This window comes from Myxine glutinosa, chromosome 7 (assembly GCF_964187855.1).
Source record: "Myxine glutinosa chromosome 7, kmMyxGlut1.1, whole genome shotgun sequence".
Taxonomy (NCBI): Eukaryota; Metazoa; Chordata; class Myxini; order Myxiniformes; family Myxinidae; genus Myxine; species Myxine glutinosa.
Window position 1 is genome coordinate 56,694,200 of NC_136267.1, and position 17,765 is coordinate 56,711,964.

General features: G+C 41.2%; 1 protein-coding gene across 8 annotated transcripts in view; it reads right to left on the bottom strand.

Annotated features, from left to right (window-relative positions):
• LOC137431270 (uncharacterized) overlaps window positions 1–17,765 on the bottom strand; it is a 917,646-nt gene that overhangs the window by 130,934 nt on the left and 768,947 nt on the right. For all 8 annotated transcript variants that reach the window (XM_078781781.1, XM_078781779.1, XM_078781782.1 and 5 more), the window contains 2 exons: window positions 10,080–10,866; window positions 7,180–7,260 (listed from right to left, as the gene is read on the bottom strand). In XM_078781781.1, the coding sequence (XP_078637907.1) occupies window positions 7,180–7,260; window positions 10,080–10,866 (868 nt within the window). The remainder of the gene's footprint in view (window positions 1–7,179; window positions 7,261–10,079; window positions 10,867–17,765) is intronic.

Genomic DNA, 17,765 nt, shown 5'->3' on the forward strand with positions numbered 1-17,765 from the left:
CATTATCACAAAATCCAATTATACCTTTAAGGGGTACAGCTTCGGTAAAACTGTTTTCTGTTTTGGGATCATCGTTATACATTCCCCTCCTTTGATTATAACCGGGGTCATAGTTTTTTCCGGTTGTCATATCAGGAATAAAACCTTCAACACACCCCTTACCCATTCTATCACTCAACAAATATAGTGTGAATTTCATCATTTCAGATGTAGCAGAGACATAATCAACCGCTTCCACTTCTTGCGTTCCAATATACAAACGAATACTATCTAACATTTTCCAGAAGAAATCATTTACGAGTGTAGTGTTCGTGTCATTCGCATCCTTAGTGAATTTAAATTTACACACCAAGAAACTATCAGCTAGATTCAAATAAGTTGGTTGATTATTTATCTCAAAACTTTTTGTTCCATTTGTATTCCAATCTGTTCCCGTTATAGCATTTACCTTAAAATAATCTTCTTTTCTAGTAGAGTTTGAAATGATAATCATATCATCTAAATCATAAATACTGTCAATTGCTTCCATATCTTTTTATATATAACAATAAAAAATATAATAAATAAATTTATAATAAATAAATTGATTATATTTAAGACCAATCTAAAATATTTAAAGCTTTTGAAAACCCGACCCAAATAATTTAATTAATTTTTGTTTTTCTTGGAGTTAGTGAAGTGGTACCTTTTTAAATTTCTTTGATCGCTTGTAATTTAACAGAGTCCTTTTTAGCGTCTTTTATAACCTTTACAGCACCCGTTACATTTCCCACGCCAGAAGCGGTTGAACTAATTCGATCTTTATGTTGAAGAATAGTTGAACCAATACCCATTAGAGTATCAATTATCCCATCTCCTTTATTTCTAAATTGATGACCGACACCCATTTGTCCCTTCGGTTTATAGTATCCTCTCCCAAGAAACATACCTTCACCCTTATAGTATGGTGAAAGATACATACCTTCACCCTTATAGTATGGTGAAAGATACATACCTTCCCCAATCCCATCTCCAGCTGTTTTAACAGCATCTTTCGTAATTATTTTATATTTTCTCAACTCGTGTTTTCTCACAACAACCATCGTGTTTTTATTCTCTGTAGAATAAAAACGTTTTAACATTTTAGTTTTAATTTTTTCAAATTTGCTGTTTTGATGTTTTGTTCTAGTCGAGAATAATTAGTGTCTGGCCAAAACAATTTTTCAAAATATAATTTATCCTCTATTGAAAATTTTGATGGAATAAAAAATTCCCCCGCTCAACGTTAACATAACCTCCCCTTTTTCCCGAGTAAATATAAGGCCGAGAAAAATATATTTCCGGTCTCTGGTCAGCGTGCGCATCGATTTTGACCCTGCACGTCAACTATTTTTTTTTCAAATTTCCAACGGTACCGACAAGTACAACAGTGCATGCCTGTTGTTGCCGGGCCGGCGCGCTATCTCGGGAAATACGGGTCTGTGAGGGTCGCTATTGGTATCGACGTTTGCGCATGGTTCGCCCCTGCGACTACGTTTAGTTTGTCCAAATCCAACCAGCCGTTCCAAAGATATGAGTAGTTTTGTGTGCCGTGCCGTCATGAATCCAATCGGCTGGATATTGTCATTTATTGAAACGAAGACGTTATTGTTGGGTTCGTGTGAAGCAACCAGAAGGCCGAGAGAGCTGCGGGTGGTCTCGTTAGTTAGGCCTGGATCCTATCTCGTTTGTCATGAATTTGTAGGTGTATGTAATAATCTGGTGGACTGGGAGAAGAGATCGTGGGAGACCATCGGCCTGTTAGACCACTTGCGCATGCGCAGTGTTGACGGGATCGACGCATTGGAATGTTTGATGGTACTTCGAGAGTTCGAGGCGATCTCGAGAACGAAATGGCAGTCTATAATATGCTTGAAGAACTTAATGATTTTCAGAATAAATACATTTCAAAATAACTTATTAAGCTTGTGTTCATTATTTACAAAAAGGCTGACCTGTCCCATTGGCTGTCTTTAATTTCTCTCTGGACGGCGCCACGGCAGATGAGGAGGACCGCAAGGCATGAGGACACAAAAAACAACACCTTTATATGTGCAATCCATGCTTTTCAAAAAAAGAAAAGAAAAAAAAAAACCGCATCGCCGCATCAATTCTGCAACTTTGGTCTGACCAGAGACCAGCAATATGTTTTTTTCAGCCTAAGACCTATTTTTCCAAATGCCAAATCCTGGAAAGTTTTCTTTTTATATTGATCACTCTTGTTAAAACTGGTGTTGGCTTAGTGTTTAAGGTGCCGGCTTGGGATCCTAGGATCCTGACTTTGAATCCCGGTCAATCGCTGAATTAACGCCAGGGGGGTTGACTCAGCCTGTCATCCTTCAGAGGTCGGCAAATTGAGTACCAGCTTGCTGGGATGAATGATCACGGTGTGTACCCCGATTTAGAATAGGTACACCGTATCCCTGCGCATTGTAAGAGTGTGACCAAGGGTTGACGTCAGGAAGGGCATCCGGCCATAAAAACATTGTCTCAAACAGGGAACCATGATTGTCATGGGGCCCGCAAGGCTAACCCCCGCACTCGCGGGGAAAATGGCCTTAAAACGATCATTCATTCATTGATACTCTTGTTAAAACTACATTCCAAAAAAAAACAGTTGGATGTTCATTTATTAATAGTTTTATGTTCTTTAACTAATTACATTGGTTTTATTTATTGTAAAACTTCAGGTAGGTGAATTCTGATGGATGTAATTTCATCATTGAAAGAAATCATCAGATTAGCTTGATCGGTTATCCTAAAATTTACTTTATTAATGGTTTCTCCTGAGACAGGGAAATAGACGAGATTCCTTGGTTCCATATTGAATTTATAACCTATTGCGGTTGAGTAAGCACTGAATGAAAATATTGTATTTCTTTTTACTCCGTCGTTACAAGCACCATCAATCAAATCACAGTTAATCAATACAGAATTTATACCTGCGGATATTTGAATGACGTTATCGCTGTAAAACATTTTGTTTGATTCAATCTTTTTTGCAGAGAAACCTAATAACTCTCGGAATGAATTATTAATCGTGAAATCGATTTTATAATTATTTTTAAGTCTAATAGTTGATTTTGATGTGTGTTTTTGAATATCTATAACAATATTTTTTGGTTCATCTCCCTGTTCTTTCATAAGACGTTCAATTTCAGAAGCTATTTGAGAAATCTCGTAAGCTCCGGGTGTAACTTCTATAGTTTTATATCCACTCCCTGGATTATAAAGGTATTATCGGTTTCCATAGACAATAACGCTGCTTCATATTCTTTTGTGGGATCAAGTTGTAACGGGTATGGGAATGATTCTGAAGAATCACTCTTTGTAAAATTAAAATTAAGTACTGTGCTTCTCATTTTATATAACATGTGATAAAATATCTTTGTATTGACATTTATTAATTATTTTCCTATTCAACAACTGATCTAGAATGGCTGATACTTCATTAAAACAATTGTTGTTTCCCATTTCCTTACGACCTAACAACAATGATCGTCTATTAACTAATAGTGATGGGTCATTTGGAAGAAAACTAACACCCGAACCAAGCTTACTTAAAGCATTATTAATCTTTTTCCTTCTCATTCTTCCTGCCTTTACCAGCAACAGAAACTTTATAATCAAGCGAGTTTAGTACATCAATATGTACGTTAACTTCTCATTTTCCATATCAAGCGGCTCATCAAAATATTTTGAATTAGTATACCCATCTTTTGTGAGAAGAAACATTAATCGAGGGTTTAGTGTAATAGGTGGTAGGTTAGAACCGAAGAATGTTAAATTATCATTAAATATATTTGTTAACAACAAACCTGTTAACCTTTCGCTAACATGATGAAACACTGCTGGTTCTTCTGTTGAAATGAGACCCGCTTTGGTTTTTGAATCCGCTGAATATGCATTGTTTTGAAGAGCTTTCACAACATAATCAGGGGGTTGATTTCTCTCAAGTTGTTGGAATGATTCTTCATTATCAGATTTTGACGCTTCTATATTTTCAAGCTCTTGCTCTGTCATTTGACTCAAATCTTTTATCATTTGAAGTTTTTTGGGAGTATATTCCGGCATAGGACTTTGAAATGAAACTGTTTTTTGTTCGGAAGATTTTAAAAGAGGTTTAAAAAACTTGTCTTGTTTTCTTTCAAAGACTTCTTCACCCGATAGTTTCTGTCTCCGTTTCTTCTTTATCTCTTCCTGTTGTTTAACAACTTTTGAAACTAATTGATTATATTCCTTAAATTTTCTTGCTCGTTCTTCGGGGTTCATTTTATTATACCAAAAAATTATTGGTTGTTATATCATCTTCTTTAACAACAATATATTTATATTTTTCAACCATATGTTTCATATACCCCTCAAATTTCTTTTTACTACATAATGTCGAACAATTATCTCTCTAAAAATTATTTATGTCGATTGAATTTAGTTTGAATAAAATAAAAGTATTAGCATTATTTCTTATTGAGCGACGAAGGAGTTGAAAGTATGATTGACTGAGATAAATACAATTACAAGAAGAATGTCGCCCCCTTGTATAGTAGCTGTCCATAACTGTTTGGTTTCTCTCATTAACACAATCATCAAAGATAACGAGATTCTTTTTTGTTTCATCTAAATCTTGAGGTAAAGGTTTATCATCCGTATTATCACTGAAAATACAAGTTATGGCAGAAGGTGATGTGGGTTTTGGTTTATTTTTTCCCTTTTGTGGAGTATCACAAAATAGTTGTATTAAATCTTTAATGTTGTACATATTGAGTTCGTGTTGCCATTTAAATAAACCGATTATATCTTCTTTTTGAAGACCTGCATTAAAACCTTGTGATAGCAGTTGAAAACTTGACTTTGTGAAAATTATAAAATTTGCATAATCTAAAAAGTTTGGAGTAAGGAGCATCTTTAAAAGCAAACAGGTTTTCCCACATCCGCTTGAACCAACTATTAGACATGTTAATGAATTTGGGAGATTCTTATGATTGTTAAATTTTATCTTACTTTCCCAAACGGGTAAAAAATCATTCATTTTATATAGTTTTGAAAATATTTAGCGTTTAATCATTCAGTCTGTGTGTTATCTCTATTTCCATTGTGTATACATATTAGAATTTTCTCAACCAAGTATTTAATTGCTTTAAATATATATTGAAATATTCTGTCTTGTTGCTTATTCATTTTTATATATCCCAACAAAAAAAAATAGTTTTTTATTTTTTTTACTGAAAGTAATAGTTTGTAATAATAGTAAGGGGTGGGAGTTCCTATATAGTGACTGATTGCATTGCCCATGGCGCTTGCCGGGGGTTTTTGCATACCCGCTGTAGGAATTCACATTCACAAACATTCACAAACATTTACGCTCGCAAATATTTGCAAACTTGCAATATGTTGTTGGCTTCAAAATATTTTTTAACCATATGGTTTAAAAATTTACCGTTTTGAGAAAATTAGTTTTTTATTTTATTAATTGTTATAATTCTGAAATTATACATATTTTTTAGAAATTTTGAAATTTGGGAATTTATGGGAAAATCTGGAAAACAAGAAAATTGTGAAAATCGGAAATTTTGAAAAAATATTTTTTTTGAAAAATAAATATTTGATTAATTGATTTTTTTTGTTCGGCACCGCCCACTTTTTAAAAGTTGCCAGGGGGGGATACGTGAATTTTGCTTGGGTGTCCCAGAATCAGCTTTTTATATCTACTCAGGGGAGGGGCGAGCAACAAGCAGGGCACCGATTGGCAGAGTAAGGGAGGACGGGCGATTGGTCAGGGGAAGGGCAGAAAGCTCCCCCCGTGATTGGGGGTGAGACAGGTGAAGGAGCGACACACTGATTGGCCACCGACCGACGATACCACGGACAATCAGTGCGGAAGGTGCAATGTGACTACCAACAAGCTACGCACTGATTGGTGGAGAGAGCGCTGACGTGACACCACGGCCGGTAAAACGACTGGCAAGCCGACATTTTGGTTCTTCTCATTTTTGGACTGATCCTGCCCGGACCTCTCTCTCCCCTTTGTCTTCTCGTTTTGGCTACCCTCCTGTCTTGACCTTCTTCTGCCCCCTTGCCTTTCTCGCGATTGGACCTGTTCTGGCCTTCGGGCGTTGGAGAGACGGTGGAGAGACGGTGGAGCGACGATAGTGCGAGTGGGGCCTGCCGGGTGGCGTGCGCTGATTAGTGGACCGTGCGAACGAAGCGGACTGAGGCGTCCTTCCCGCCAAGCACGGGCCCGCGTCCGGCCGCGAGTTTGGGGCCTGGACTACTGAGACAGATAAGACGCACCACATTACACACCACGACGAAACGTTATTTTATTATCCTTCCCATCGTGTATTCGAAGTCTGTGTGAAAGAGCGCTCAATAGCGGGTTTAGTCTTTAATGTTGCGTTTCATTGTTCTCGGGTTCCGTAAAATAAACGTGTTTTCTTTTTGTACATAAATTCCGTGTTTGGTTGAGCTATTGATTTTCAGGTTTAAGACATCGGGCCGTGAAGGTAAGCCGCGGCATTTTCCCCCAATCCCCCGGCCCGTGTATCGATCCGCCATTGAATTGGAAACGCCACGTGAAGCTCGATTATCCATCCGTGGCGTACTTGGTGTCAACTGAACGAGCCACACAACAGTAGTTCAGACTGAATCGATTGCCCGTTCAAGGTTTCTCTATTCCTGCAGCAGATTGAACTTCACTAGTGTCTTTCAACACCTTGCACCATCCCTTGTCACTTTTGTCATGACATTTTATCAGACAGTGGGCAAGCCACCTTCTTCAAACCTTACTGTTGTCGGTGAAAATGTCATCTCTAAATTGTCTGGGTAGGTGAAATCAAGCATATTTTGGGGTCCTGGTAAGGAGGTTAATGCTTTCATCGTGGTCTTGCAGGCAAAGGATGATGACAAATTTCAGAATGACAACTGCAGGACACATTAAAGTTAGTACAATGCAGGACTGATTTTAAGACAGAATTCCCCAAGAAGTAGTTTTGCTGATAAAGTATGACATAACAAATCATGAGGTTCAGGACATCAGTGGTCTTGTTATGTTTTTAAAGGAGAGGCAACATGACGATACAATTTTTATATTTAAAAAATTCCCTTCAAATTCAAACAACAATTGTATTTCTCAGAAATGCAATCATTTTGTTTTCCACTGACCTATGATAGCTTCATCTGTAGCATTGTTGTCCAAAAGATCCCCCAACATGTGTGTCTTTGCTTCCTGCAATTTAGCATGCCCTGCAAAAGAATATGAACCAAACGCTTTGATGATGCATTTTATACAATATTGCACATTGACCTTTCACAGCAGCACCTGAAATTTTCACAAAATACGAGATTCCTTGAATTTAACAAACAAATGATATATCTGTAACAAATGGAATTTGCATGTACCCAACGAAATAGAAGAAAAACAAATATTATTTTAAAATGACATTCCAATTGAAATGTAACAGCACTTTTGTACATTTTTTTCTTGAGCTCCATTTCGTTGGCACTCTGAGGTAACACCAAATATTGTATTTCCAATGTCTTGTATGGAAAGTTCTGATAACGTGTCATGCATTCAAAAGTATTGTCAAATGGGGAATGGCGACCGCACGCGGGAAGGGGTCATTTGGCCTCAGCCAAATGATCTTTCCTGGGAAAACCACATTTACAAGCTGGCCTCCAAACCGAATCGCCGACTGGGCATGCTCCGTCATGCGAAGTCATTTCTGAGCACATCTCAGCTCCTCACCACATACAAAGCTTTCATCCGCAGATCAATGGAATACTGCTCTCCCGTCTGGGCTGGTGCTCCTGCCTCACACCTAGTTCGGCTTCACGCGGTTGGAACCAAAACATTCAGAATCATTGGAATCTCCCGCGATGAAGGTGATTCTGAGGGCCTATCATTCGCTCACCGCAGGCAGGTAGGTGGTCTTTCTGTCTTCTACCGACTCCTCTAGGGGCCGAGCTCCCCCTGCTCAGTCTGTGCTCTGTCCCCCAAATATTCCTGCAGGATGCACAAGAACTGCTAGCAACCCTCTTCTGGTGTAACTGCCAAAATCAAGACTCTCTGCTCACCTTCACTCTTTCTTTCTTTCCTTTTTTCTCCCGCCTCTGGAACAAACTCCCTCACTCTCTTCAATCCCACTCCTCCCTCCAGGTCTTTAAAACAGCTGTTCACCACCATCTCTTATCTTCCCCCATTCAAAACCTTGATCTTTTCTACCCCCGTTAAAACACCCCAAATCCACATCTTTCAATCCCTGACTTCATTCCTGAAATTCATTGTAGTGTCAATTTGTTTCAGTATGATTGAAACTTCCCCCCACGGGGAACATTTGTGTAAAGTTTCCACTCGATATCTTCACAAATTATGGAGAAGATAGCATTTTTAGTTTATGGTTAAAAACGTCATAACTCTGAAACCATGTGACGCATGACATCATGACATCATGCTGACTTTTTTGTTCATCATGGGTATGCGATTATGCATGCCAAGTTTGGGCTCGATCTGTTCAGCCGTTGCGGAGAAAAAGGGGTTTTCCTGTTTTTCACGAAAAACAATATGGCCACCGAAACATGTGACGTATGACTTCGAAAAGTTTTGCATTCTGAGTTTTTTTTAAACTAAGGATCTGGGAAAAAAATATCAATTTCATGGGAGCAAACATGTGTTTGACGAATTCTAACCTCTTAACGTTAGCATTTTAAATATACTAAATAAACATGTTTTTTGTTCCCATTGCAGAGTTCTTTAGAATGAGCCAGTCCTCACATTTTTCCGTTGAGCCGTTTCGGAGATTTCGAGGGGGCAAAGTTTAAGGTGTTTTACAAATGGCGCCCATACCACGTGACCTATGACATCAAAATTAGCATTAAAAATGATACGAGCCTAGCCGATCATTTGATGAAAATTTCCTGTCAATCCGACCGGCGGTTGCTGAGGAACTTAATTATGAAGTTTTCGGAGATGCAAAATAGGGTGGAAGAATAAGAAAAATAATAATAAGAAAAACTTTGGGAATAATAATAGGTTTACTCTCCATTTCATGGAGAGTAAACCTAATAATAATTCTGAAGGATGTTCTGTTTTAAGCCAGATTCAGTGGTATATTGGTTACAGCGTTCATTCGGAATTTTGGAGGTTCGTGGTGCGATTCTGACCCTGACCTCGTCGTAAGAAAGACTTTGAAAATAGCCCAATGGGGGAATGATGGTCATTTTCCCAAAAGGCAACGTGACCGATAAAGCGGAGTCGGGTAGGGACTGTTTGAATCGAATCGACTTAATGGGGTTAATGTGGTCCTAATTGGATTTTGCCAAAGCCCAGTTTTGAACACCGTATCTGAATTTAGTGCTGTGGGGGTCAGCGGATCCAGATAAGCAGTACAATTCATGAAGACCCTGTTTCCTTAATGAACCCTGTCAAATTTGGTTCAATTCTGGCACGTACTTATGGCGATTATGATGTTTCAGTGAAAATGGCGGATCAGGGCAGAATGAAATGGCGTTTCGTGGAAGCCAGTGCTTATGCAGAGCACAACCTTTTATCTGGGACTGGCCCGAATGTCTCCAAGCAAGTTTCATTCAAATTTGGTGGTATCTGTCTCACAGAGGATAATATTTGGGAAAGAATATCCGAATTTAAGACCTCCTTTGACCCCAAATATGATCAGTATGATCAAATATGATCCTTCGACCACAATAGACCTTAGACTCAAATATGATCTGAAGACTACAATGGAAAAAAGTTGGCGTTTTAAAAAAACATCAGTACAAAGCCATACCTTGATGAACTAAGTAAAAAAAAATGTGGCCACTGACTTTTTCAAATTGGTCATCAACTCAAAATCTTAATGACAACCCTGACATCATGAGTCCAAGTCACGAAAATATTGTTGAGATAATCAAGGTGTGTCCTGTTTATTTTACAGGACTCAACTGTACTTGCGTTTATAATAGTGGGTGAATATCAACTCATGTTAATTTTTAACCTCAAATAAAGCATGGAACAAACATGGAGCAATTAACAAGGCAAAGCCTGTCAATGTAAACCACAAGTTTACCTGGATTATTAAGGGAATTCAGTGGAGCATTCCTGAGGCAATCTGGTTGAAGATTCCTGGGGATATCCGGTGGATGGTTTCTGGGGAAATCCGGTGGAAGGTTCCTGGGAAAATCCGGTGGAGGGTCCTTGGGGAAATCTGGTGGAAGGTCCTTGGGGAAATCCGGTGGAAGGTCCTTGGGGAAATCCGGTGGAAGGTCCTTGGGGAAATCTGGTGGAAGGTCCTTGGGGAAATCCGATGGAAGGTCCTTGGGGAAATCCGGTGGAAGGTCCTTGGGGAAATCCGGTGGAAGGTCCTTGGGGAAATCCGGTGGAAGGTCCTTGGGGAAATCCGGTGGAAGGTCCTTGGGGAAATCTGGTGGAAGGTCCTTGGGGAAATCCGGTGGAAGATCGTTGGGGAAATCCGGTGGAAGGTCCTTGGGGAAATCTGGTGGAAGGTCATTGGGGAGACCCGGTGGAAAATCCTGCTGACGGTCCCCAGGGAAATCCAGCTGATGGTCCCCGGGGAATTCATGCTGCCGGTGCCCGGGGAGTTCCTGTTGACTATCCCTGGGGGAATCCAGCTGACGGCCCCTGGGGAAATCCTGCCGACGATCCCTGGGGAAATCCTGCTGACTGTTCCTGGGGCAATCCAGCTGACGGCCCCTTGAGAAATCCCACTGATGGTGTCTGGGGAAATGTACTGGACTCTCTCTTGGGAAATCCACTGGAATGTCTCTTGTGAAATTCACTGGATGGTCTCTGGGGAAATCCGGTGGGTGATCTTGCCTCCCCTCAATCTTATCCAACTGTGGGTCAAAAATCCCAAAAGGGTCAAACAAAGCATGACCCAATACTGCTTATAAAGTTAAAAATAAAAGCTGCAGATCAAAGACAATAAACACTTCCAGTTACATCTTTGACAGGCTCTCGGCGATACTTCATCAAAGTATTTATGAGGAACTTCGAAGCACGCAGCGCCAGGCATGCTTCTTCATCATTAGTAATCTGACATGTCATCTGACAAAAGGAACAGTATTATATGAAAAAAAAATAATAATAAAAATCAATGTCTTCTTCTGTGAGGAGAAAAAACAACTGAATTTCAGAATAAAAGTACTGTGGTATCTGAAGCCCATGCAGTCGAATCTCTTCCAACGCGAAGCATATTGTCATGTGATTTCCCTCAGTGAAGACCAGCATGTACATGGGTAGTCCAGCATGCACACGAGATTTTTTTGAATGTCCCTTCTTTTCTATAGTTTGCCACATGGCACATACCAATTAAAGGGGCCTTTTCCCTGCCCCTTGCATTTTTACCACGAATGTCCCTTCTTTTCTATAGTTTACCACATGGCACGTACCATACAAAGGGGCCTTTTCTATGCCCCTGGCATTTTTCACAATAATTGTTGTGTAGATAACTCAATAAATTTCAAATTGATCGGACCAAGCATTGTACTTGTCAAATTATGTCGTCATAATTCAGGCAACAATGACGTCATCATTAACAATACTTATTCCCCGTGTGGAGTTCTTTACAATGAGCCACGTTTCAATTATTTCCATGGAGCGGTTTCGGAGATATAGAGGTGTAACGTTTTTGGGTTTTTCCAAGATGGCGACCACGCCATCTACATTTATCACTGTAGTGATACACCATCCCTCACAGACGTGGGGCAAAGGAGCAATAGCTTATGGGGTGTATGGCAGTGAAAACTAGCCCGGGTGGGTTAGGTTATATTGATAGGGATCTAGCGAAGATGACAGTAGGTAACGTTAAGGTTAGTTAGTGACTAAGGATGTGAGGGATCTTCCGGACAGTCGAATGATCGATTTCAAATTGTTTGGAGATCTTTTTAAATCCCTTCCCAGACTCGTAGGCATTTATCACCTTCTTTCTGAAGGCCTCAGCGAGCTCTTTTGATCTAGACACGGTGATGCCGCACACTTCAACAACAAAGACCAAGCCAAACTAAATGTCTGAGGTTTAAATAAGACAGGTTCCTCCAAAATCCTCTCTTATGATCTAATCATTTCCACCTGAGCTGGTGCACCTAATTCTAATTTTAGGTATTTGAAGTAGTGATAAATGTAGTGTACCACGTGACTTATGATGTCATAAAAAATTTTTTTTTTTTTTTTGTATACTGAATCGAGGCTCGTGAAAGAGCTAACATTTACTTCACAAACAAATCAACCAGACAAACAAAACACACAAAAAGAGGGAGCGGAAAACAAGATGGGGAGAGAAGGGGAAGCACACAAACACAACATTTGAGAGCAGGGAGATGTGTGGAAGGGAGAGGGCTTGGGGGGAGGAGGCGTGGGAAGGGGGGGGGGGGGTGGAGGGAGAGGTATAAAACACAAGGACACCAAGGACTTCCAGGACAGAAGTTGGTATTTCAAAAAAGTGGAATTGGGGTGAAATTAGCGGGGGAAGAAAAGATCAAGGTTTTGGATGGGGGAAGATAAGAGATGGTGGTGAACAGCAGTTTTAAAGACCTGGAGGGTGGAGTGGGATTGAAGAGAGTGAGGGAGTTTGTTCCAGAGGCGGGAGAAAAGAGGAATGAAGGAATGAAGGTGAGCAGAGAGTCTTGATTTTGGCAGTTTGACCATAAGAGGGTTGCAGGCAGATCTTGTGCGACCTGTAGGAATATTTGCGGGACAGAGCCCAGAGAGAGCTGGGGGGGCAAGGCCAGAGAGGAGTCGGTAGAAGATGGAAAGACCACCAACATGCCTGCGGTGAGTGAGTGAGAGGCCCTTGGAGTTAGCTTCATCGCGGGAGATTCCAATGATTCTGAATGCTTTGGTTTCAACAGCGTGAAGACGAGCTAGGTGTGAGGCAGGAGCACCAGCCCAGAGGGGAGAGCAGTATTCCATTGAGCTGCCGATGAAAGCCTTGTCTGTGGTGAGGAGCTCAGGTGTGCCAAGGAAGGACTTTGCACGACGGAGGATGCCCAGTCGGCGACTGGCTTTGGAGGCCAGATTTGAAAATGTGGTTTTCCCAGGAAAGATCATGGTAGATAGTGAGACCCAAAAGCTTGAGTGACAGAACTTCTTGGAGAGGATTATTCAGAAAGTGGATGGGAGGATTGTCCAGTCGGTCTTTTCGGAGAGACATCGTAAGAGTGTGAGATTTGTCAGGATTGAAAGACATGTTCCACTTGTTTGCCCAGTCTGTGATTTTGTCCAGGTCTGCAGAGAGTGAGGAGGCAGCAGACTGCCGATCTGAGGGATGAAGAATGGAGCGATAGAGAGTAGAGTCATCAGCAAAGAGATACAGAGGATTTTCAAGAGAGTCAGAGAGATCATTGATGAAGACTAGAAATAGCACAGGGCCCAGAACACTACCTTGGGGAACTCCAGCAGAACAGGAAGGGGAGATGAGAGAAATCCATTCAGGGCCACACGTTGCCGACGACCAGAGAGGAAGTCCGCAAGCCATGAGTGGAGATTTCCATGGATACCATAGGAGGAGAGTTTGGTGAGCAGAGCTGGGTGCCAGACCGTATCGAAGGCACGTGATATGTCAAGGGAGACTGCTCTAATTTCCTGTTTGGCATTGAGGACCTCCATCCATTGTTGAGAAAGCAGAAGCAGCATGTCCAGAGTAGAGTGTCCAGGTCTGAAACCAAATTGATGATCAGAGATCAAGCCATTGGAGAAGAGGAAAGATTTCATATCTGAAGCAATGATGGATTCCATGACTTTGCTGATAATTGGGAGAAGGCTGATTGGTCTGTAGTTGCTGGGATCTGTTTTTGCACCTTTTTTGTGCAAAGCGGTGATGTTGGCAGATTTCCAAGCAGATGGAAGATGACCTTGAGCAAAAGAGAGGGTGAAGAGAACAGAGAGAGGGAGTGAAAGAGCGGAAGAACAGGATTTTAGGACCCGTGGGCTGATGCCGTCAGGTCCAGTTGCAGAATCCGAGTCGAGGGTTGACAGAAACTTTTCCACCTTGTCAGGAGGAAAGGACACAGAGTCCAGGAGCAGCTGGGTACGACTGGGTACGGTGGGTACGGAGAGGGATGGGTTTGGGACAGAAGATTTAGAGGCAAACACAGAGTTGAGGCATTCAGCTTTTTCACGGGCGGAGTCAGCTGTGTGGCCATTTGAGGTGAGGGAGGGGATGGAGGGGGAACAAACACCAGAAACAGATTTGACCAGATGCCACCAGGATTTGGAAGAGGGAGACAGATAAGAGAGTTCGGTCCTGAGAACGGAGAGATATTGTTTCCTGGCTCTCCTGAGGGTGGACACAAACTTGTTTCGGGCTTTGTGAAAGGAAACTAATTATTAGCATCTTATACAGAAATTAGCATCTTATACAGAAAGGAAACAAACTAAATACAGAAACTAATTGTTAATAATTAGCATCGCAAAGTGGGCGTAACCCCTCAGCACATGCATGGTGGAAACCAATTTCAAGATAGCTGCCGTGGCGGCCATATTTAAAATCGCAGCGTGCCCATTTTCGAAAGGAACCTTCCTCTACTCAACCCCAACAGACACTGCAAAAATGGATTTAATCGGACAAGCCGTTCTGCTTGAAATGGACAGAAACCAATTTCAAGATGGCTGCCGTGGCGGCCAAATTGAAAATCGCAGCGCACGCATGAACCTTCCATGACTCAACCCCAACACACACTGCAAAAATGGATTTAATCGGACAAACCATTCTGCTTGAAATTGACGGAAACCAATTTCAAGATGACCCACAATCCCCAGGACCCACAATCCCCAATGTACAGTTGGACAGACTTTGCTTTACACATTTTTTGTGTAAAGCGGTGATGATGGCTGATTTCCAAGAAGATGGCAGATGACCTTGAGCAAAAGAGAGGGTGAAGAGAACAGAGAGAGGGAGTGAAAGAGCGGAAGAACAGGATTTTATGACCCGTGGGCTGATGCCGTCAGGTCCAGTTGCAGAATCAGAGTCGAGGGTTGACAGAAACTTTCCACCTCAATGTACGGAGTCTGATGCCCTATCCATTAGGCCATTGGGCCAGCACGTTAGATTTGTGAAATAATATTTGTAAAGAGGTATAAAGTGTGTATAGATGGATATTCATATGGACATAATATTTATTTATGTATGTATATTTATACATATTTAATTTTAAAGCAAACACTATGGCACTCAGGTGGTATTTGTTTTGAAAGTATTAATTAGACCTATTGACCAATGTATATTCAAAGTTTCAGCAAGTTTTGATGCATACCCTTTGAGATATGAGCACCAACATTTTGGGCGGATGGACGGACAGACACCAACATGAACAAGAGGGTTTTCGAAATAAAACTCAAGAATGCGGAAACAGACGTTGCTGAAATTTGGAACATTATATTACCTCAATGTACAAAGCATTTATTTCTGAAATTTGCAGCCGATTTCATCCAGTGGAAGCCGAGAAACGTATTTTCAGTCCCCATGTTAAAACAGCATACAGAGAAACTATCCCATATATAAAGGGAGGGGTGCTTCGCGCCTCCCTTTTATATCTATCTATAATTCCAGTAATCTCTGTGTGTATGTTTGTATGTATGTATGTATGTATGTATGTATGTATGTATGTATGTTTGTCTGTGACCGCTGTTTCTCGACAACTACCGGTCCGATATACTTGAAACTTGCCAGGTATATTGCTGGGGACCCGAGGATGTGCCTTTTCAAGGTTTCATATTAATCGGAGAAGTAGTTACCGAGCTATGTCCAAAAAACGATTCAACCAATCAGAGAGCAGCGAGCTATCACGTGTGCCGAACGTGGCGAACAGACTCTGCCTCGGACGGCACATTTGAGAGCGTATTCATTTATTTCACATTGGCAAACTATGTTGGCGTTCAACTATGTTTTAAAACTAATTAAAACTAATTTGCGATTCATCGTAACTGCGATATGCGACCTTCCGGACAGTGAAGACTGCACTTCCGGCAGCCAATCACAGAACGCGTTGTTGCGTAGGCATGGCCGATGTGAGAGCGAGCCGAGCCGAGCGCGTGCGCCATTACGGTTCGTAATTCGATTTCTTCCGGAGAAAATAATAATTTCTCGATTTCTTATGCGCATTATTTCTCCCAATTCAGTCAGAGCGAAGGGCGGAAGCGAAGAGCGTTGTTTTTTTTGTTTACGGGCATACGGGCGTACGGGCGGGGTAGAGCGTACGGGTAGCGTTTTTTTTTTTTTTTGGCAAGGAACGGGCACCCACGTACGGGCATGCCCTAGTTTTATATAAATTTGATTTGGAATGCTGTACTGTACATATATCAATAAACAAATAGTGAAGCATTAAGGATCAATAATGTGCAGTTGGACCCCAAAATTTGCGGTCCCAACATTCCACGTATTCGCGGTAGTTAAAATGCGACCCGCTTCTACATTCGTGACCCTGTGTCCCGCGTATTCACGGTTTTTTGTGAGTGCAAAAAAAATTCCCAACCACCCACAGACTTGGTTGATTATCCCTCTTCACCTATGTTGGCAGGGATCTCACGTTCATATTGTTAGTAGTTAGTACTGTAGAAGATTATAGATGGAATATGACGTGGGGAGTGGGGTTGCTTGGTTTCTTACATTATTATTTAATCATTTACTTTTGATCGGGAACCGCAAGTGATTATTTAATTGTATATCTATTGTTTAATTTTAAGCCCCATGACTCCTTTAGTCTGCACATGATTAAAGTGCCACACATCGTGTAAGTGTTGCGCTGATCAGCAAGGCTGGTTGATGGTACGTAAGTAAAAATGAACTTTTCTTTTGAATTTAAAATAAAATAAATAGCACCGCAATGCGGACGTAACCCCTCAGCCCATGCATGGTGGAAACCAATTTCAAGATAGCTGCCGTGGTGGCCATATTTAAAATCGCAGCGCGCCCATTTTCGAAAGGAACCTTCCTCAACTCAACCCCAACACACACTGCAAAAATGGATTTAATCAGACAAACAATTCTGCTTGAAATTGACGGAAACCAATTTCAAGATACCTGCCGTGGCGGCCATATTTAAAATCGCAGCGCGCCCATTTTCGAAAGGAACCTTCCTCTACTCAACCCCAACACACACTGCAAAAATGGATTTAATCAGACAAACCATTCTGCTTGAAATTGACGGAAAACAATTTCAAGATGGCTGCCGTGGCGGCCATATTGAAAATCGCAGCGCGCCCATAAACCTTCCTCTACTCAACCCCAACACACACTGCAAAAATGGATTTAATCGGACAAGCCATTCTGCTCGAAATTGACAGAAACCAATTTCAAGATGGCTGCCGTGGCGGCAGCACGCCCATTTTCGAAAGGCACCTTCCTCAACTCAACCCCAACAGACACTGCAAAAATGGATTTAATCGGACAAGCCGTTCTCCTTGAAATTGACGGAAACCCAAAGTTGACGGACGTCCGGACGCCCGGATTTGGGCTGAGGGGTGACTAGCCAGCATGTGAAAATGGAAAGAAGCTCGTCCACGTCAGTTTGTATTCAGTCGGCTTCTTCTGTCTGCTCAAAATAATGAAAAGTTTTAAAACAAATACAAAATGAAAATTGATGATTTCATGCAGCTTTGACATTTGAGCTGTAGATCGAAAAAAATAATCAGCTCCAGCTTTTGATTGGTGAAACAATTCTGTAACCTGATATGCAAATTCTTAAAATTTCACGTGTTTTTTATTTATTAATTAATTTTTTTGCATACATAATCGAGG